Here is a 23,472-nt window from a genome sequence, read left to right as displayed (position 1 = left end):
TGTGCAAAACGAGCTGCACAGTGTAGGTAAGTATAACATGTTTGTTATTTAGAAAAAAATATATACCTTTACAACCCCTTTAATAAGTAAACTTCAAAGCAAGACAGGAAATCATTATATTGAGCCATTTCTTGCAGGAGAACTATATAATGTGTTAAATGAGTAAATAGTGCTACATATATTTAAAGAGATGCAACTCCACACAGTGTAAATCTGAAAAACACCTTTGCAGAAGAAAATAAGTTAAATGTAGTTTACAAAATTAACCACTAGATGTCAGAACTGATCCAGCCGATAGAGACATAAAAAAACTGAATGTAAAGAAGCATTGCATTCCCTGATAAATTTATGTAGGTTTATGTAGGTTGTTGTTTAAGAAATCCATAAGATTAATTTCATTTGTATAAATGTGAACTCTGGATCTTATTCAGATGTCAAGTTGTAATTTTAAAGTTCTGGTGGAGCAACCTCTAGATCTAGCTCAGTTATGTGGGTGAGAATCTGTTCATACACCAAAATCAAGGAAGTATAATCAGCATAGGATCCCTACGTCACCTATTAAGGACGATTTTAAAATATATAGTTTACCTTTTGCAAAAATTGCAAGGTCAGAATGTGTTCATCTTTAACAACTGGTACAACTGGCTGTAATAATCTTTGACAGCTTTTGGGAGATTTGGATATGGCAACCCTCAAATTTAAATGCCCAACTAATATTTTTCTTAGTTTAAAATATACTGATCCAGTAGAATATCACATGGTCTGTTTAGAGAGACACCTTTTGGTAAAATCACCCTGTGCGCTCTATTTTAAGTTTTACCTTTGTCTTGTAAATGAACAGAATGCTATATTTTTTGTCATGTAAAGCCTAAGTCAGATTTAAGGTCAGGAAATGTTTATTTAAAATATTCCTTTACAGAGCAGATGGAAACTAGAAGAGGAATGGTGAGGAGCCAGGGCAGCAGGCACAGCTGGCTGGTGTGCGGAGAGATTCAGGGTACAAGCACAGCCAAATCCTGTAGGCTGTGGCCAGGATTTACTACCAACCACTCCCTTAAAGTGTTACTAAACCTAAAAACGTTTTTTTTACCTTAATGCATTGTTTGCAAGAAGGTAAAAAAAATGTTTTCAGTTTCTCTGTGCCCCCCTTCCCCTGTGTGAAGGGAAAGGGAGGGGAGAAGCGCTGTGCACTGCTGCATCTATTCTCCCCACTTTTCCACTTTACACAGCATTCGGGCAGCAGCATGAGCCGTTGGCTCTTGCTGCTGTCAATCAGATGCAGTGAAGAGGAAGTTCCGCTGTGTAAGACTATGGAGTCCGGCTCCATAGACACACAGGTCGTGAGCACGCCGACTACACTCTCCCCATAGCCAGTGGCTGGCTTTGGTAGTCGTAAAAAGAAGAGGAGGAGCAAAGATCACTGCCAGGGACCCCAGAAGAGGAGGATCGGGGGCCCTCTGTGCAATTCCACTGCACAGAGCAGGTAAGTATAACATGTTTGTTATTTTAATTTTTAAAAAAAATATTTGACTTTAGTAACACTTTAAGCTGCACAGGCAGCAGCTAGAGGTGTACACATGTAACAGCAATATTTACACCTCCCCGTTCACTTCAGTGAGCACTACTGAATGCGACCCCATCAAGTGAATTGAGTCATGCTGCAACTGCCCAGAAACTGTTGCACCCAAATGCAGCGCAGTAGTGCAGCATTTAGGGGGTTAAAACAGATGGCGTTTGATGGTGCACGGTATACTGCTTCTACAACCTCTAACTTAGGTGAAACCTCATGAAGTGCACTGGTACTTGTAGTGCCTATTAAATTGAATCTGGTGTGAACATTACCCATAAAATTAACACAAGGGGCATATGGTGTGTTTATGACCCCTGCCAAATGGCTCAGTACATCATTTGGGTTTGCTGAACTTGCCTCCCATTGACCTATATTCATTTTTTTAATGGCAAGCTGCCTGGACAATAAAGGTGAAGCAGCCCAAGTATGGACAGGAAAAAGTTCTGATTGCTTATCCAGCACACGTGCACACACAGACAAATTGTAATCACCCTAGAACTGTTATGCCCTGTACACACGGTCGGATTTTCCGACGGAAAATGTGTGATAGGACCTTGTTGTCGGAAATTCCGAACGTGTGTAGGCTCCATCACACATTTTCCATCGGATTTTCCGACACACAAAGTTTGACAGCAGGCTAGAAATTTTCCGACAACAAAATCCGTTGTCGGAATTTCCGATCGTGTGTACACAAATCCGGCGCACAAAGTGCCAAGCATGCTCAGAATAAATAAAGAGATGAAAGCTATTGGCTACTCCCCTGTTTATAGTACCAACATATGTGTTTTACGTCACCGCATTCAGAACGATCGGATTTTCTGATGACTTTGCGTGACCATGTGTATGCAAGACAAGTTTGAGCCAACATCCGTCCGAAAAAATCCTAGGATTTTGTTGTCGGAATGTCCGACCGAACGGGGCATTACAGTTGTGTTCAAAATAATAGCGTGTTTAAAAAAAGTGAGTAAAGCTCAAAATCCTGATAATAGCTTTTATTTCCATACACGCAAATGCATTGGGAACACTGCACAGTCTATTCCAAATCAAAACATGAAGAAAAAGGTTTCAAATTTGTTATTACTTTACAGAAAGTGAAGAAAAATGAATATTCGGCTCTTCCAATAAAATAGCGTCTGCATTTTTCTTTATAAACTCAACCATTTACTGTATAAACTGAAAAATGATTGAAGACCTAGCTTCCCTGTGAATCACTGAATATTTAGTTGTATAAGCACAGTTTCTGAGAACTGCTTTACATCTGTGTTGCATGGAGTTGACCAACTTCTGGCAGGTATTCCAGCCCAGGACGAATGCACTACATTTCACAGTTCCTCTGCATTGTGGGGTGACATCAAAAATACTGTTTCTAAGTGCCGGTTCACACAGGGGCGACTTGTCAGGGGACCTAGCCGCCTGACAAGTCGCCTCCCGTTCTGTACAATGGAACCGTTCTAATAGGAGCGACGCAAGTCGCTCCAACTTAGAAAAAGGTTCCTGTACTACTTTGGGGGCGACTTGAGGCGACTTGCATAGACTTCTATACAGAAGTCATTTTGCAAGTCGCCATGGAAGTCGTGTGCCTCGGTGAGGCGACCTGCAAGTCGTGTCGCCCCTGTGTGAACCGGGGCTAAGGATAACCCAAGATTACCTCAGAAACAGCATTTCTGACATTACCCCACAAGTTTTCTATTGGATTAAGGTCCAGGGATTGGGCTGGCCACTCTATAATGTTAATCCTGTTGGTCTAGAACCAAGATTCTGCTTGTTTACTCGTGTGTTTGGGGTCACTGTCTTGTTGAAACACCCATTTCAAGGGCATTTCTTCTTCCCCATAAGGCAACATGACCTTTTCAAGTATTTTGATGTATTTAAACTGATCCATGATCCCTGGTATGTGATAAATAGATTCAACACCATACTATGAGAAACATCCCCATATCATGATGGTTGCACCACCATGCTTCACTGTCTTCACAGTTTACTGTGGCTTGAATTCAGTGTTTGGGAATCGTATGACAAACTGTCTGCGGCCCCTAGACCCAAAAAGAACAATCTTGCTTTCATCAGTTAATAAAATGTTGAGCCATTTCTCTTTAGGCCAATCGATATGTTCTTTGGCAAATTGTAACCTCCTCAGCATGTAATTTTTAGTAAGGTAAGGATGTGGAATTCTCTTCCACAGGCAGTGGTTTCAGCAGGGAGAATCGATAAATTCAAAAAACTATTAGATAAGTACCTGAACGACCACAACATACAGGGATATACAATGTAATACTGACCTAAAATCACACACATAGGTTGGACTTGATGGACTTGTGTCTTTTTTCAACCTCGCCTACTATGTAACTATGTAAATTTTAGCTGAGCGGCCTATCAGTTTCTGCACTTCTTTATATGTTTTCCCCTCTCCAATCAACTTTTTATCTGCTTCAGCCCCGGAAGATTTTACCCCCTTCCTGACCAGAGCACTTTTTACAATTTGGCACTGTGTTGCTTTAACTGACAATTGCGCAGTCATGCAATTCTGTACCCAAATGTGCGTCTTTTTTTTCCCACAAATAGAGTTTTCTTTTGGTGATATTTGATCACCTCTGCTGTTTTTATTTTTGCGCTATAAACAAAAAAAGAGCGACAATTTTGAGAAAAAAAAAAAAAAAGTTTTTAACTTTTTTGCTATAATAAATATCCCCCAATTTAAAAAAAAATTTATTTCTTCATCAGTTTAGGCCAATATGTATTCTTCTACATATTTTTGGTAAAAAATAAAAATAAAAAATGCAATAAGTGTAATATTGATTGGTTTGCGCAAAAATTATAGCGTCTACAAACTATGGGAAAGATTTATGGCATTTTTATTATTTATTTATTTTTTTACTAGTAATGCCAGTGATCTGCGATTTTTAGCGGTATTGCGACGGACAGATCGGACACTTCTGACACATATTTGGAACCATTGACATTTTTACAGCGATCAGTGCTATATTCACCGATTACTGTGTAAATGTCACTGGCAGGGAAGGGGTTAACACTAGGGGGCGATCAAGGGGTTAAATGTGTATCCCCTCAGCGTGATCTAACTGTATGGGGATAGGACTCACTAGGGGAAGACACAGCTGTTCCTACTCAGTAGGAACACACGATCTGTCTCCTCTCCCCTGACAGCACAGGGATTTGTGTGTTTACACACACAAATCCCCATGCTGGCTTTCGTGCACAAGATTACAGCCACGCGCATCGGGTCCCCTGTTGTGCAGCGGGCGGCGCGCACTCTCTGGCGGCTCTCCTGGGCAAAGCTGTACCCATACGTGATTTCGCCCAGGAGAGCCATTCTGCAGCAGTAAAGTATAGGAGCCGGTTTTAGGGAACCGGTTAATCAAAGTATGCTGTTCTTCTGAACAATTACTGAAACGACCCATTTTACTCACATTTTCAGAGAGAAATGCGCTATACCCAGCATGTACAACATTTGCTGCCTTCATCCTTAAACACTTCCCGCCGGGAGGACGTTCACTGACGTCCCCCGGTTTCAGTGGTTATACCGGAATGATGCCTGCACCTACAGGCATCATTCCGGAATGTATATTTTCAGCTGGCGATTCTCTTTCTCTTTCATGCAGAAGTGATCCATGGGTGGCGAAAAGGGGTCCCACCCCCCTCCCGTCGATGCCTCTCCCAGGCCTGTACAATCACGGTGCCCGGGAGCGATGGGGCCGGCGACAATGGCTGCCCCAAACATAGAGAGGATCTGATGCAATGGCTGCCCCGAACATAGAGAGGATCTGATGTCGTTCCCTTCTCCTTGTAACCCCGGAAACCGAGAGCGAAAAGTTAGGTCATCACTTCTGGTTCGGCCGCTTTGTTTACCTGGCCAGTGATCTGTGCCTGATTGGCTGCATGGGAGGCTAGAGGAGAGATTTGGGGTCTAACAGATCTCTCCATAAAGAAGACCTGTCACGGCCCATGCTGTCACAAGGGCTGTTGTGCATCCCTTGTGATAGCAATAAAGTTAATAAAAAAAAAAGTGTAAAAAAAATCAAATAAAAAAGTGCCCCCATCCCTCCGTGCTTATGCGCTGATGCAAATGCAAATGTTACTCCCGCATGCATATGTAAATGGTGATTGCACCACACATGTGAGGTATTGTCGCGAACGTCAGAGCGAGAGCAATATTGTTAGCACCAGACCTCCTGTGCAACTTTCAACTAGTAACCTGTAAAGGCGTTTAAAGCGTCGCCTATGGAGAATTTTAAGCACCGTAGTTTTCTGCTATTCCACGGGCAGACGCAATTTTAAAGCGTGACAGGTTAGGTATCTATTTATTCGGCATAACAGCATCACATCATACAAAAAAAATTGGGTTACTTTAGTGTTTTGTTATTTTCTTAATTCATGAAAGTGTTTTTTTTTCCAAAAAAAATTCCTATAGGGCCTCTGCTAATATATATATATGTGTGTGTGTATATATATATATATATATATATATATATATATATATATATATATATATATATATATATATAAAGAAAAAAAGGAACTGTGCCCTAAAACCATATAAATGAACATATGTGTACAAACTAAAATTGGTGAAATACTTTGGCTAATTGAAATAGTACCTGGCTGTTATCACATGTAAATACACCAATACTATAAACTATAAGTGAACCAAAAACCAGAAAAAAACATGAAAGCAGGAAAGTGAAAAACACCAAGTCCATAAATGCATGGACAGATAGTCCACTAGGTAGTAAGAAGAAGCCTTTGCTCGCTGTTCACAAGAATTGGTGTACAAAAGGGGGAAATAGGAAACCACCCAACATCGTGATCCTCCACCACCTGAAGTGCACGCTTACCAGATGATAAGCTTAAATAAGCTTGATCAAATGAGCTGGAAACCAGATGGACCGGGATCTGAAGCGCCACTCTGTGTGTGTACCAGGCAGCAGATGGACTGGGTGAAGTGAGGACCTGGATATCCAACCAGCATCAAAACATCCCTTGGCAGCGTAGCCGCAGACAGGTTAGAGGAATACCAAACCCCGGATTATAGACATGGGAATAAAAAATGGATATCTATATATGTGACTCCGTAGATATGATTTATTAAAAACAGGTAAAAACGCTATGTAATAAAACATAGAATTGTTGACATTTTTGCAGATTTATTAAAAAAGAAGTACTGAAATATCGCATGGTCCTAAGTATTCAGACCCTTTGCTCAGTATTTAGTAGAAGCACCCTTTTGATCTAATACAGCCATGAGTCTTTTTGGGAAAGATGCAACAAGTTTTTCACACCTGGATTTGGGGATCCTCTGCCATTCCTCCTTGCAGATCCTCTCCAGTTCTGTCAGGTTGGATGGTAAACGTTGGTGGACAGCCATTTTTAGGTCTCTCCAGAGATGCTCAATTGGGTTTGTCAGGGATCTGGCTGGGCCATTCAAAAACAGTCACGGAGTTGTTGTGAAGCCACTCCTTCGTTATTTTAGTTGTGTGCGTAGGGTCATTGTCTTGTTGGAAGGTAAACCTTCGGCCCAGACTGAGGTCCTGAGCACTGTGGAGAAGGTTTTCATCCAGGATATCCCTGTACTTGGCCACATTCATCTTTCCCTCAATTGCAACCAGTCGTCCTGTCCCTGCAGCTGAAAAACACCCCCACAGCATGATGCTGCCACCACCATGCTTCACTGTTGGGACTGTATTGGACAGGTGATGAGCAGTGCCTGGTTTTCTCCACACATACCACTTAGAATTAAGGCCAAAAAGTTCTATCGTGGTCTCATCAGACCAGAGAATCTTATTTCTCACCATCTTGGAGTCCTTCAGGTTTTTTTTTTTTTAGCAAACTCCATGCGGGCTTTCATGTGTCTTGCACTGAGGAGAGGCTTCCGTCGGGCCACTCTGCCATAAAGCCCCGACTGCTGGAGGGCTGCAGTGATGGATGACTTTCTACAACTTTCTACTATCTCCCGACTGCATCTCTGGAGCTCAGCCACAGTGATCCTTGGGTTCTTCTTTACCTCTCTCACCAAGGCTCTTCTCCCCCGATAGCTCAGTTTGGCTCTAGGAAGGGTTCTGGTCGTCCCAAACATCTTCCATTTAAGGATTATGGAGGCCACTGTGCTCTTAGGAACCTTAAGTGCAGCAGAAATTTTTTGTAACCTTGGCCAGACCTGTGCCTTGCCACAAATCTGTCTCTGAGCTCTTCAGGCAGTTCCTTTGACCTCATGATTCTCATTTGCTCTGACATGCACTGTGAGCTGTAAGGTCTTATATAGACAGGTGTGTGGCTTTCCTAATCAAGTACAATCAGTATAATCAAACACATCTGGACTCAAATAAAGGTGTAGAACCATCTCAAGGATGATCAGAAGAAATGGACAGCACCTGAGTTAAATACATGAGTGTCACAGCAAAGGGTCTGAATACTTAGGACCATGTGATATTTCAGTTTTTCTTTTTTAATAAATCTGCAAAAATGTCAACAAATGCCCATGCTCCCGGGCACTCTCAAGTCCATTAAAAAAGATGTATTACGCCATTTCTTGGCCGCTGCTAGAATGGTGATCCCAAGATATTGGAAGTCAAGAACTGTACCTTCCCTGGGGGAGTGGGCTATTGAGGCGGACCGCATCAGAGACCTTGAACGTCTGTTGGCTGAGGAATCTAATAAAGACAATCAGTTCTCTCTTACGTGGACTTCGTGGGCAGAGGGCAACCTAGACAGTACCACCTCATGACCATGCTGGAGCGACTCCTGTTCCTAACCTTTCTGTTTCTCTACTTTCCCCCTAATCCTTCTCCTCTTCGTATCAATGTACTCCTTAGAATCCAGATGCAAAATACGACCCACACAAGATAATCCTTTACAACATAACAGGTTTCTGGAATAAGTTTGATTGTAGAAACACATGAAGTTTACATGTAATCCCCTCCCGTATATGGCGAGGGCTCTTTGGTTATCCTTGTTATGTCTTAACATGTTGTTTAAAACAATGTTTTTTCCTTGTTATCTGCACACATAACGTACTAGACTATGTATCCTTCGAATACACTGGATTTATTGTTATCACCACTACTACTATTAATGATGTTTATGTGAAATACATTTTCTTGTATGCTTCTTTCAATAAAATAAGATTGAACTAAAAATGTCAACAAATCTATGTTTTTCTGTCAACATGGGGTGCTGTGTGTACATTAATGAGGAAAAAAATTAACTTAAATGATTTTAGCAAATGGCTGCAATATAACAAAGAGTGAAAATGTGTGTATGTATATATATATATATATATATATCTATATAATAAAATGTTTGGGGGTTCTAGGTAATTTTCTTGCAAAAAAAAGTAGATTTTTACATGTAGGAGCGAAGTGTCAGAATTGGCCCGGATAACAAGTGGTTAAATAAGGGCCACCTGTTTGAGGCTTGGTTCACACCTAAACTGGCCGTGGATCGCGCAGCAATGCTGTCCATCCCTGTTCTCCATTTCAGGAATGAATCAGGGTAAAATCTTTGCCTGAATTCGGCCCTGAAATGGAGGCAAAGACGCACGTTTCTGTGCAGTGCGCTCCGCAGCCACGCAGAGACATGTGAACCGGCTCCATAGAGTGCCGGTCACATTCTCCTGCTATGCGAATTGAATGCAGGGAAACCCACATCCATATCGCATAGGTGTGAACCCAGCCTGATACCTGTTTTTTCACAGACTGAATTACCTCACTAATTCAGCTCCACACTGCTATTATTTTGAACACGCCCCTTTCAATTAATGATTCAATTGCACAAAAGAATGGGGTCTGCTATTACTCTACTACACCTAACTAGTAAATTATTTGCCATGTAGAAATATAATTTATACCAAAAACAGTGATTGATCTGGTTACTGATGTTGGACTGCTATTATTTTGAACACAACTGAACACATAGTTAGTCACCTAGTTCAACTAATTGGAAAAAAAGAAAGAAATTGAATAAATAGAAAACATTTCTTTACAGAATCCTATAACCACAGTTGATAACAGAGGAAGGCAAAAAACCCCTATAAAGTATAGTCCAATTTGCTCCAGCGAGGTAAAAAATAAATTCCTTCCTGACTCCCCGAAGGCAATCAGATATTCCCTAAATCAAGAATCTCTGGTGTTATTACCTATAAATTTTAATACCCAGCTATATTTTGTGCATTTAGGCATGCATCCAGCTCTTTTCATTTACTAAGCTGCCTAGAGCTAGTTCCTGAGAGAGTCTATTCCACATTTTCACAGCTTTTACTGTGAAGAAGCCTGTCCATATGTGGATAAATCTCCTTTTCTTCAGACATAAGCGCCCCCTTGTCCTTTGTAATGAACTTAATGTGAATAACTCTGCACCAAGTTCACTATATAGACCACTTACGTATTTATACATGTTGATCATCACCTCTTCACAAGAGAGAATAAATTCAGTTCAGCAAGCCACAGCTTGGTATTTAATGCTATTTCATGCTATAATTAAGTCCCTGATCTACCAGAACACCAAGATCCTTTTTGACCATTGACCCCCTTAGTTGTACTCCTAGAAGGTATGATGCATGGATGTTTTTCAACCCTAATGCATAACCTAAAGGGGTTGTAAAGGTCCCACCTAAGGTGAAAAAACACCTGGCAGTCACCGGCCCCCCATCCCCCCCATTTTACTTACCTGAGCCCTGGAACTTGACCCGGCAGGGACGTGCTGTTTCTCTGCCCGGGGTTCATGGCTTTTGATTGATAGCAGCGCATCCATTGGCTCCCGCTGCTGTCAATCAAATCCAATGACACAGGTGACGGGGGACGGGGCCAAGTCCGGCATCCTATAGACGCAAATGGTGGACTCGCTTGAAGCGCTTCTCCGAGGGGATTGCCAGATGTGGGAAGGAGCCGAGAGAGCCGTCGGGGGGCCCCAGAAGAGCAGGTTCGGGCCACTCTGCAAAACGAGCTGCACAGTGGAGGTAAGTATGATATGTTTGTTGTTTTAAAAACAAATTTTTTTACAGTCGCTTTAAGGCCCCTTTCACACGGGCGGCTGTTCTGCCGCTGTTAAAAACATGTTTTGTTATTCAGAGAATTCTGGCACAGTGTTCACTTGCAGTTGTACATTGCGATTAACTGCGTTTACATGTGGCTGCGTTTGGAACATTCTTGCCATTTTTTTACTATTTCTGCATACCAAGCTCTTCTTGGCCATGCCGGGGCCACCAGAAGTACCGACTTCTTTTCCTGCCTGATCCTGCAAAGAAGTCGTGGCAGTACCAGAATAGGAGGGAATGCATAAATCAGAGAGAACCGATGCCACGGAGTCACCAACGCATCTGTCCGGTATGCAAGAGGATCCCTTGTTCTTGACACAAAGTTGTCGATCTTCTGGAACCTGGACCTGGGAATAACTGCCGGCGACTTAAGCTCCTGCCAGTTCTCTACCCCCAAAATTAAGATTGCCGATATGCACGGCACATGCTTTTCTGCCCAGATTAAGATCTGGTTTACTTCTCCCTGAGCTGCACGACTCCTGGTGCCTCCTTGGTGATTGATATAAGCCACTGCTGTGGCATTGTCGGACTGGATCCTGACCGGGCAACCCTGAGACCTGAGCGTCCAGGCCTTTAGGGCTAGATACGCCACACAGATCTCCAGAATGTTCATGGGTAAGGTCCTCTCGGTCTTGGGCCATCTCCCTTAGACAGTCGACTGTTCCAGAACTGCTCCCCAACCCAAAAGACTGGCATCCATTGTTACCACTCTCCAGGTAACTGGTAAAAAGGATTTCCCTTTTCGCAGATTCTTGGGTATCAACCACCAACTGAGGCTCTGACGCACTGTAGGAGACAGACGCATCAGAAGATCTAACGCCTGGACCCTTTTGTTCCAGGCAGACAGGATACTGTTTTGCAGCAGTCTTGAATGAAACTGAGCATAGGGAACTGCTTCGAATGAAGCCACCATCTTCCCCAGCAGCCTCATACAAAGGCGAATAGAAGGACCTTTCTTTGTCCTGACTACCTGAATCAGTTCTTTTATGGCACTGATTTTTGCCTGGGGTAAAAATACTCTTTTCTGGGCTGTATCTATGACCAGACCCAAATACTCTAGTCTTCTTACTGGTTTTAAAGAAGTCTTCTCTGAGTTGAGGACCCAACCTAGGTATTCCAGGTAGTTGACTGTGGTGACCAAGTTTTGGTCCAAGCGGGCTACTGAAGATCTATCAAGAGCAGGTCGTCTAGGTACGCTATAAGCATTATACCCCGGGATCTTAATCTCGCCAGAGGAGGAGCCAAGATCTTTACACCCGAGGTGCAGTACCTAGCCCGAAAGGCAGAGCTACAAACTGAAAGTGGCATTTTTCTACTTCAAAACGCAGATATTTTTGATGAGCAGGGCAAATAGGTACAATCAGGTACGCATTCTTGATGTCCATCGACGCCAGAAGTTCTCCTCCTTGTAGGATGGAGACTACCGATCGGATTGATTCCATGCGAAAAGACTGTACTTTTAGGAACCGGTTCAGATCTTTGAGATCTAGAATGGGTCTGACATCTCCATTTGGTTTTGGTACCGTGAACAGGTTTAAATAAAACCCCAATCCCTGCTCTTGCGTGGGAACTACCACGATAACTTTTTGCGAAAAAGTCGCTCCAACGCTAGAAAGAGAGACTTCTTTTTCTCTGGGTCTTTGGGAACATTTGATCTGAGGAAACAAGGAGAGGGGAATTCTTGGAACTCTAGTTTGTAACCTAGAGTTACTGTGGAGACCACCCATCTGTCCTGAAAATCCTCCTGCCAGACCCTTGAGAACTGTAGCAGTCTTCCCCCCACTCGAACGAGCGGGGGCGCCCCTTCATAAAGGGGCTTTAGCGTTCTGTCTTGTAGACTTCCTCCCCCAGGACTTCTTTTGTCCCTGGGGCTGACTCTGAGATTTAATTCTTAAACCTGACGGAGGAGGCCGTCGCGACTGCCTGGAGGCTGATGCTCCTGGCACTGGGGAAAGAGCCCGCTTAAAAGAGGAACGTTTACTCATTTTCTTAACTGGCAAAAGGGTGCTTTTCCCACTAGAGATCTTATAGATATAATTGTCCAAATCCTCCCCGAACAGCTTAGCACCACGAAAAACCCAGCCAGGAGCTTCTTACAGGGCGATTCGGCTGACCAATTTTTCAACCATAAGATTCTACGCATATGCACCAACCCAAGCGTGAGAGGTCTGGAGGATAGAATCTCTGATTGCGTCAACTGCAAAACACAAAGCCGCTGGTAGGTTGGCCAAACCCCGGGCCTGCTGTTCAGGTAAAGCTTTGAGCACCTATTTAACATGGTCCCTCAAGTATTGACAAACTCCGATTGCTGCCACTGCGGGTTGAAAGAGAGAAAACGTTTTTTAACAGGAATTCCAATTTCTTATCAGTTGAATCCCTAAGCATTTGAGCATTGTCAACAGGACAAGTCACACTTTTATTCACGGAGGATATGGCGGCGTCAATTGCCGGTATACCCCACATCTTTGTACATTTTTCCTCCATAGGATAAAGTGTTGAAAACTTTTTAGGAGGGAAAAAATGTTTATCTGGTTATCCCACTCAGAATAAATAAGCTTTTCCAGTAAACCATGAACAGGAAAGACATGCAGTTTGAGGAGGCTTCAGTGAACCCAAACAAGACGAGGGTTCTTCAACTGACTCAGTTACGGGTAACTTAAATATGGAGCGGACCAATCCAGCAAGAATTTGCACCAGCAACTTCTCATCCTGAGAAGCTGAAGAGGGCCCTTCTCCACTTGATTCCTCAGAAGAGGAGTCATCAGTCTCATACCGAACCTCTGAGGGGGATTCCTCTCCTTTTTCCCCAAAGCTCCTCTGTTTGAGGGTCCTGGGTGGTAGACGGGACCTAGTGCGTTTTCTTCCACTGAGTAAAGATGCAATTAAGGCCACTAGTCTTTCCTCTAATACATTTAAGGTTGAGGAAAAAACCTCCTAAGTAATGTATACAGGGGCTGAAATGCCAGAAGCAGTTGCAGCCCCTGACCCCGACGGCTCACCCTGGCCAGCCTCCCCAGGTCCTTTGGGGGGGAAGGTGCTGCAGAGGGGAGTCCTCAGAGCCTGAGGGAGATCCCTTAGAGCCCCTATTTTTTTGGGTATTTGTACCTCTTCTGCCCATAGTGCCAAGCAACAAAGGCAGAGGTACTATCAGAATGCACTGACTGCTGAGCAATGTAGTTCAGCAACTGCCGCTGCTACCAAGGCTCAGTCTGGTGCCTAAGTAAATGATGCCTGGGAATGCCTATGTTCCCCACACTAACATGCGCCCGTCTGCTCTGTGTCTCTCCATAAGCCGTGTGCACCTGAAAAAGAGTGCACTTTATAGCTTGTGTAGCCCACGTTGTGGGCATCTAACCACGCCGATGTCTCGCTAACGCTCCGCCCCCCCCCCCCCCTCCGCCCCGATCCCCTTGTCTTTTTCAAAAAAGACTGCTTTCCTGCGCGAGGGCTCCGATCCCTTCAGAACAAGCATGGAGGGGAGGCTGGAGCAGAGGAGAGAGGAGGGCCGGTGGATGGGAAGCTGCCGTAATGGCGGCGGCGGGCAGTATACTACCGCTTCCTTGTGCCTTAACCTAAGCCGTGGGGGGAGAATCCCTGAGAGAAAAAAACCCCCTCCCCACATCCTACCTGGAGCATGGCTTGGAGGAGCGTACAGCATGGACACCGAGACAAGACAGAACAGGCATGAGAAGGTATGTGCTCTTGACAGCCCCCCGTGGCGACTTTAGGCATAGCATACATTTACTTAAAGGAGAAACCTAAACAAAAAACAAATACTGGATCCCGGGGTCCAGCTCTCTAAAAAGATAAGTGTTACAGGTAAAACCTCATTTCTTCGGACACAAGGCCCGGGTACCATCCAATTTGGCCTGGAAAAGACACCTTGAATGGATCTGGTTGCATGGCTTGCCCCAGTAAGGATATTCCAGCGGAGCTCAGCACAGCACATCTTTACTCGTGACCAACACCTAAGACACTGGCGAAAAAACTGAGGTACTCCCAGTAAGGGGAGGGGTTATACAGGGGGTTGAACTTCCTGTCTAGGGTGTGCCAGTGTCCAATCACCTAGTGATACCCTATATAACCCATCAGTAATTACTGAGACTCTGTGTCCCGTGATGTACGAGAAAGAACGTTTTTCTTCGTTTCTGTTATAAAATGTTGTTTTCTCCTTCACTGACGGGCACTGATGAGGTGGTACCGATGGGCACTGATGAAGTTGGCACCGATAAGGTGGCACTGATGAGGAGGCACTGATATGTAGAATTGATGGGCACTGATAGGTGGCACTGATATGCAAAACTGATGGGAACTGACAGGCGGCGCTGATGGGAACTGACAGGCGGCGCTGATGGGCACTGACAGGCGGCATTGATGGGCACTGACAGGCAGCACTGATGGGCACTGACAGGTGGTATTGATGGACACTAATAGATGGCACTGATGGGCAGCACTGATTGGCACTGTGATGGACACTGATTGGCACTGCGGTGGGCACTGGCAGACTTTATTATTGGAGCACTGCTGGGCACTGATTGGCACATCTGATGGGGCTGTGCTGATAATAAATGTGCTGATTATCAGCACAGACCCCACTCTCTGACAGGGAGAGCCGCCGATCGGCTCTCCCTGTGAGCACGAACCGAGGAATGCAGTTTACCGGCACTTCCTGGTTCTCGCGATGATCAGCTGTGATTGGTCACAGCTGATCACGTGGTAAGAAGCCTCTGTCAGAGGCTTCTTATCACGATCGGAGATGCGGCTTGTTAGACTGACATGCCGCACTCGGGCGAGCGCCGGCTTGTTATCCTGCTGGACGTCATATGATGCCCAGTCAGGATAACAGAACCACTTCCCGGCCATCATTGTTATAACCCGGACGGGAAGTGGTTAAATAGCCTAGTGTTATACAAACACTTATAAATTCCACCAAGGCAAGATTATTAAATGAAGCTTGCGCATGCAGGAGGTTTCCCATACATACACTCACCGGCCACTTTATTGTGTACTCCTATTCAACTGCTTGGTAACACAAATTGCTAATCAGCCAATCACATGGCAGCAACTCCATGCATTTAGGCATCTAGACAAGATGACTTGCTGATGTTCTTGCCAAGCATCAGAATGGGGAAGAAAATGGATTTAAGTAACTTTGAACGTGGCATGGTTGTTGGTACCAGACAGGCTGGTCTGAGTATTTAAAAAACTGCTAATCTACTGGGATTGGATTTTTACGCACAACCATCTCTAGGGTTTACAGAGAATGGTCTTAAAAAAAAAATATCCAGTGAGTGGCAGTTGTGTGGACAAAAATGCCTAGTTGATGTCAGGGGAGAATGGGCAGACCCGGTTAGAGATAATAGAAAGCCAACAGTAACTCAAATAACCATTCGTTACCTTGCAGTAGATGAGCTACAGCAACAGAAGACCACACCGGGTGCCACTCCTGTCAGCTAAGAACAGGAAACTGAGGCTACAATTCGCACAAGCTCACCAAAATTGGACAATAGAACATTGGAAAAACATTGTCTGGTCTGAAGAGTCTCGATTTCAGCTGCGACATTCAGATGGTAAAGTCAGAATTTGGCATAAACAACATGAAGGCATGGATCCATCCTGCCTTGTATCAACGGTTCAGGTTGGTGGTGATGGAGTAATGGTGTGGGGGATATTTTCTTGGCACACTTTGGGCCCCTTAGTACCAACTGAGCATCGTTTAAACCCCAAGGCCTACCTGAGGATTGTTGCTGACCATATTTATCCCTTTATGACTACAGTGTACCCATCTTCTGATGGCTACTTCCAGCAGCATAATGCACCAAGTCACAAAGCTAAAATCACCCCAAACTGGTTTCTTGGACATGACAATGAGTTCACTGTACTCCACTAACCTCTACCACCAGATCTCAATCCAATAGAGCACCTTTGGGATGTGGTGGAACGGAAGATTTGCATCATGGATGTGCAGCCGACAAATCTGCAGCAACTACATGATGCTATCATGTCAATATGGACCAAAATCTCTGAGGAATATTTTCAACACCAAGTTGAATACATGCCACAAATAATTAAGGCAGTTCTGAAGGCAAAAGGGGGTCCAACCCAGTACTAGCGAGGTGTACATAATAAGGTGGCCGGTGAGTGTACATACAGTTGTGCTCTTAACCACTTCCCTACCTGGCTATTGTCAAATGACGTCCACAGATGGGATCTCCCATCCTGGGTGGACGTCATATGACGGCCTGGGCTTCCCGGCCGCCTAGGGGGCGCGCGCGCCCGTCGCGTTGCTCGGGACCCGGTGCGTGTGCCCGGCGGCCGCGATGTCCGCCGGGAACCCGCAATTGCCCGTTAACTGGGCCGGACCATGGATCTGTGTGTGTAAACACACAGATCCACGTCCTGTCAGTTGAGAGGAGACCGATCTGTGTTCCCAGTACAGCGGAACACTGATCGGTCTCCTCCCCTTGTACGTCCCCGCCCCCTACAGTTAGAATCATTCCCTAGGAAACATATTTAACCCCTTGTGTCCCCCTAGTGGTTAACCCCTTCACTGCCTGTCACATTTACACAGTAATCAATGCAATTTTATAGCATTGATCGCTGTATAAATGTGAATGGTCCCAAAAATGTGTCAAAAGTGTCCGATGTGTCCGCCATAATGTCACAGTCACGAAAAAAAATCGCGATCGTCGATATTACTAGTAAAAAAAAAAAAATACATATTTTTATTAAAAAATGCCATAAATCTATCCCGTATTTTGTAGACGCTATAACTTTTGTGCAAACCAATCAATATATGCTTATTGCGATTTTTTTTTTACCAAAAATATGTAGAAGAATACGTATCGGCCGAAACTGAGTAAAACATTTGTTTTTTGTTTTTTTTAAATTGGGATATTTATTATAGCAAAAAGTAAAAAATATTGTGTTTTTTTCAAAATTGTCGCTCTTCTTTTGTTTATAGCGCAAAAAATAAAAACCGCAGAGGTGATCAAATACCACCAAAAGAAAGCTCTATTTGTGGGGAAAAAAAGGACGTCAATTTTTTTTGGGTACAACGTTGCACGACAGCGCAATTGTCGTTTAAATTGCGACAGCGCTGAAAACTAAAAATTGGCCTGGGAAGGAAGGGGGTGAAAATGCCCTGTATTGAACCGGTTAAGTTTACATACCCTGAATTTATGATTTCTTCACCATTTTTCAGAGAATATGAATGATAACATAAAAACTTTTCTTTCACTCATGGTTAGTGTTTGGCTGAAGCCATTTTTAATCAATCAACTGTGTTTACACTTTTTAAATCATAATGGCAACAGAAACTACCCAAATGACCCTGATCAAAAGTTTACACACCCCAGTTCTTAATACCGTGTATTGCCCCCTTTAACATCAATGACAGCTTGGAGTCTTTTGTGGTATTTGTGGATGAGGCTCTTTATCTTCTCAGATGATAAAGCTGCCCATTCCTCTTGGCAAAAAGCCTCCAGTTCCTGTAAATTCTTGGGCTGTCTTGCATGAACTGCACATTTGAGATCTCCCCAGAGTGGCTCAATGATATTGAGATCAGGAGACTGGGATGGCCACTCCGGAACCTTCACTTTTTTCTGCTGTAGCCAATGACAGGTCGACTTGGCCTTGTGTTTTGGATCATTGTAATGTTGGAATGTCTAAGTACGTCCCATGTGCAGCTTCCTGGCTGATGAATGCAAATGTTCCTCCAGTATTTTTTGATAACATACTGCATTCATGTTGCCAACAATTTTGACCAAATTTCCTGTGCCTTTGTAGCTCACACATCCCCAAAATATCAGAGATCCACCTCTGTACCTTTCATCATAGGCCTTGTTGACTCCTCTTCAAATGTAGCGTTTATGCTTGTGGACAAAATTCTCAATTTTGGTCTCATCACTCCAAATCACTTTGTGCCAGAAGGTGTGAGGCTTGTCCCTGTGCTGTTTGGCGTATTTTAAGCGGGATACTTTGTGGCATTTGCGTAGTAATGGCTTTCTTCTGGCGACTCGACCACGCAGCCCATCTTTCTTCAAGTGCCTCCTTATTGTGCAGCTTGAAAAAGCCACACCACATGTTTTCAGAGAGTCTTGTCTTTCACCTAAAGTTATTTGTGGGTTTTCTTTGCATCCCAAACAATTTTCCTTTCCAGTTGTGGCTGAAATTTTAGTTGGTCTACCTGACCGTGGTTTGGTTTCAACAGAAAACCTAATTTTCTACTTCTTGATTAGAGTTTGAACACTGCTGATTGGCATTCTCAATTCCTTGGATATCTTTTTATATCCCTTTCCTGTTTTATACAGTTCAACTACCTTTTCCCACAGATCCTTTGACAATTCTTTTGCTTTCCCCATGACTCAGAATCCAGAAACGTCAGTGCAGCACTGGATGAAAGATGCAAGGGTCTGTCAGGAGTCCAGAAACTCATTTACCTTTTATACACACACACTAACTACAAGCAAACAGTTTACAGGTGAGGATGGTTACCTTTAATAGCCATTCAAACCCCTTTGTGTCAACCTGTGTGCATGTAATCAGGCCAAAATCACCAGGGTGTGTAAACTTTTGATCAGGGTCATTTGGGTAGTTTCCGTCGCCATTATGATTTAAAAAGAGTAAACACAGTTGATTGGCAAGAAATGGCTTCAGCAAAATACTAACCATGAGTGAAAGAGATGTTTTTGTGTTATCATTCATATTCTCTGAAAAATGGCCAAGAAATCATAAATTCTGCCAGGGTATGTAAACTTATGAGCACAAATGTATGTGCAAGTAATCCATCCCTCCCAAAAAAAATCATAAACAATGCATGTATGTAAACTTATGAGCACAACTATACATCATATAATCAGTGATAGCATTGCTACTATAAGCATGTATTTATAGATTTGCACACATAACACACTATATAGGTCACAGAATATACATACAGTGGGGACGGAAAGTATTCAGACCCCCTTACATTTTTCACTCTTTGTTATATTGCAGTCATTTGCTAAAATCATTTAAGTTAATTTTTTTTCTCATTAATGTACACACAGCACCTCATATTGACAGAAAAACAGAATTGTTGACATTTTTGCAGATTTATTAAAAAAGAAAAACTGAAATATCACATGGTCCTAAGTATTCAGACCCTTTGCTCAGTATTAAGTAGAAGCATCCTTTTGATCTAATACAGCCATGAGTCTTTTTGGGAAAGAAGGAACAAGTTTTTTCACACCTGAATTTGGGGATCCTCTGCTATTCCTCCTTACAGATCCTCTCCAGTTCTGTCAGGTTGGATGGTAAACGTTGGTGGACAGCCATTTTTAGGTCTCTCCAGAGATGCTCAATTGGGTTTAAGTCAGGGCTCTGGCTGGGCCATTCAAGAACAGTCAAGAAGCTGTTGCTGCCACCATGCTTCACTGTTGGGACTGTATTGGACAGGTGATGAGCAGTGCCTGGTTTTCTCCACACATACCGCTTAGAATTAAGGCCAAAAAGTTCTATCTTGGTCTCATCAGACCAGAGAATCTTATTTCTCACCATCTTAGAGTCTTTCAGGTGTTTTTTTAGCAAACTCCATGCAGGCTTTCATGTGTCTTGCACTGAGGAGAGGCTTTCCGTGGGGCCACTCTGCCATAAAGCCCCGACTGGTGGAGGGCTGCAGTGATGGTTGACTTTCTATAACTTTCTCCCATCTCCCGACTGCATCTCTGGAGCTCAGCCACAGTGATCTATGGGTTCTTCTTTACCTCTCTCACCAAGGCTCTTCTCCCCCGATAGCTCAGTTTGGCCGGACAGCCAGCTCTAGGAAGGGTTCTGGTCGTCCCAAACGTCTTCCATTTAAGGATTATGGAGGCCACTGTGCTCTTAGGAACCTTAATTGCAGCAGAATTTTTTTGTAACCTTGGCCAGATCTGTGCCTTGCCACAATTCTGTCTCTGAGCTCTTCAGGCAGTTCCTTTGACCTAATGATTCTCATTTGCTCTGATGACATGCACTGTGAGCTGTAAGGGTCTTATATAGACAGGTGTGTGCCTTTCCTAATCAAGTCCAATCAGTATAATCAAACACAGCTGGACTCAAATGAAGGTGTAGAACCATCTCAAGGATGATCAGAAGAAATGGACAGCACCATTCATAAATATATGAGTGTCACAGCAAAGGGTCTGAATACTTAGGACCATGTGATATTTCAGTTTTTCTTTTTTAATAAATCTGCAAAAATGTCAATAATTCTGTGTTTTTCTGTCAATATGGGGTGTGGTGTGTACATTAATGAGGAAAAAAATGAACTTAAATGATTTTAGCAATATAACAGAGAGTGAAAAATGTAAGGGGGTCTGAATACTTTCCGTCCCCACTGTATACAGAAAATATAGTAGCTGATTAATATATATAAGACTACTCACAACAAGTGCTGTCATAATCTGAGAGGTGGTAAACCAGAACACTTTTCCTTTGTCTTCTTCTAAAGGACAATTAAGTAGCAGTTTGGTTATTGCGATGCCAGCAACAATTTCCTGTAACAAAAATAATTATAACCCGTTTATATAGTCAAATTAGAATTTTTATTACAGGTGAACAGATTATCAAAAATGTGATCTGCTATCAATTCATTGTCCCGTTTCACCAATTTGCATGCAAGCTGCTGCAAGCAAAGCCTACAGAATATTGGCATGCATTAAAAAGGGGATTCACTCCAGAGATAAAACGATAATTCTCCCAGAGTCTTCTACAAGACTCTGGTCCGGCCGCACCTGGAGTATGCCGTCCAGTTTTGGGCATCAGTCCTCAGGAGGGATGTGCTGGAACTGGAGAGAGTCCAGAGAAGGGCAACTAAACTAATTAAGGGACTGGAGGATCTCAGCTATAGGGAAAGACTACAAGCATTGAACTTATTCTCTCTGGAGAGGAGACATGATATCAATGTACAAATAACGTACTGGTGACCCTAGTATAGGGAAAAAAACTTTTCAGTGAAAGGGGATTTATAAAAAGACATGAGGCCATTCACTAAAATTAGAAGAGAAGCGGTTTAACCTTAAACTGCGTAGAGGGTTCTTTACTGTCAGAGCGGTAAGGATGTAGAATTCTCTTCCACAAACAGTGGTATCAGTGGCAAGCATCGATGATTTAAAGAAACTATTACATGGGTACATTAACGACCACAAAATACAGGGGTATACAATGTAGTATTAACATAATAGCACACACAGGTTGGAGTGGATGGACTTGTGTCCTTTTTCAACCTCACCAACTATGTAACCTCTTAAAGTACTGCATGAGCAGCAACAGAAAGTGTCCAATTGAGCTTACTGCCACTATAGGATGTTCCATTATTTACTAAGAAAAATATCTGCCCTGATCAAGGCACACACATGCTCCATCCCCTCTACCTCAGGTATTGGCTCCCTAATGGCTCATTTCAAATTGCAGGCACACGACTAACAAAAATGATACAAAGTGACCATTCCGCAATATTTGTATTATTCACGGCACCGTCCACTCATGCTCCTTCCACTGACGCATATCAATTGACATGCTTAATCATAGAGTGGAAGAGAGCTGGGGAAGATAACATTTAAGCAAATAACAATTATTGCAATCAGGTGAAATAGGAAACACATCAGAGGAAAGGGGTTTGTACTATAAATAATAAAGTTAGGGTATTGTCCCTGTGTGTGTGGCTGCAATTTCTATCAATATTTAAAAAAAAAAAAAAAATCCACATAAATAGAATAGATGGCTGTGTAAAAAAAAAAAGTGTGTGTTGTTTAGGAGATAAGGCTGCGTATATTACTATGACGTTAAAGATGAGGCCATAACAAACTTTCTTTTTTGATTAATAATCTTAGGTGCCAGTTCTGAATACTGTTCTAAATTACAGAGCAATATAGAAAGTATACATTCCAAAGGTAGTCTTTAAAAGTGGACAGAAGAGGAAAATTTGGGCATACATACAGTCATGCTCAAAAGTTTGCATACCCTGGCAGAAATTGTGACATTTTGGCATTAATATTGAAAATATGACTGATCATGCCAAAAAACTGTCTTTTATCTAAGGATAGCAATCACATGAAGCCATTTATCACATAGTTTTTTGGATCCTTTTTAAATCATAATGATAACAGAAATCACCCAAATGGCCCTGATAAAAAGTTCACATACCCTGGAATGTTTGGCCTTGGTACGGATAAAGAAGGTGGCACACACAGGTTAAAATTGCAACTAAAAGTTAATTTCCCACATTTGCGGCTTTTTAAATCACAATTAATGTCTGTGTATAAATAGTCAATGAATTGGTTAGCGCTCACATGGATGCACTAAGCAGGCTAGGCACTGAGTCATGAGGAGGTAGAAAAGAACAGTCAAAAGACCTGCATATCAATGTAATGAAACTTTACAAAAATGGAAAAGGATATAAAAAGTTATCCAAAGCCTTCAATATGCCAGTCAGTACTGTTTGATCACTTATTAAGAAGTGGAAAATTAGGGGCTCTTTTGATACCAAGCCAAAGTCAGGTAGACCAAGAAAGATGGCGGGAAGAATTGCTCAGGATACAAAGAAAAACACACAGGTAACCGCAGGAGAAATACAGGCTGCTCTCCAAAAAGACAATGTGGTTGTTTTAAAGGAGCACAATTCAACGATACTTGAACAAAAAAGAGCTGCATGGTTGAGCTGCCAGAAGAAAGCCTTTACTGCGCCAATGCCACAAAAAAGCCAATGAGGCTTTTTTGTGGAACTTGAACAAAAAAAAAAGATGCATGGTAAAGCTGCCAGAAAGAAGCCTTTACTGTACAAGTATCATTGTATTGTGCTCCTTAAAAACAACCACACCATCTTTTTCCAGAGCCTGTA

The 23,472-nt window shown here is 42.9% G+C and overlaps 1 protein-coding gene across 1 annotated transcript in view; it reads right to left on the bottom strand.

Moving 5' to 3' along the window:
• Positions 1-23,472, bottom strand: part of URB2 (URB2 ribosome biogenesis homolog) — a 150,560-nt gene that overhangs the window by 40,951 nt on the left and 86,137 nt on the right. Inside the window, exon 6 of the mRNA XM_073627542.1 lies at positions 21,020-21,130. Coding sequence (XP_073483643.1) covers positions 21,020-21,130 — 111 coding nt within the window. The remainder of the gene's footprint in view (positions 1-21,019; positions 21,131-23,472) is intronic.

This window comes from Aquarana catesbeiana, linkage group LG04 (assembly GCF_042186555.1).
Source record: "Aquarana catesbeiana isolate 2022-GZ linkage group LG04, ASM4218655v1, whole genome shotgun sequence".
NCBI classification, from domain to species: domain Eukaryota; kingdom Metazoa; phylum Chordata; class Amphibia; order Anura; family Ranidae; genus Aquarana; species Aquarana catesbeiana.
Note: the sequence above shows the minus strand (reverse complement) of the source record. Positions and strands in the feature narration are given on the sequence as shown.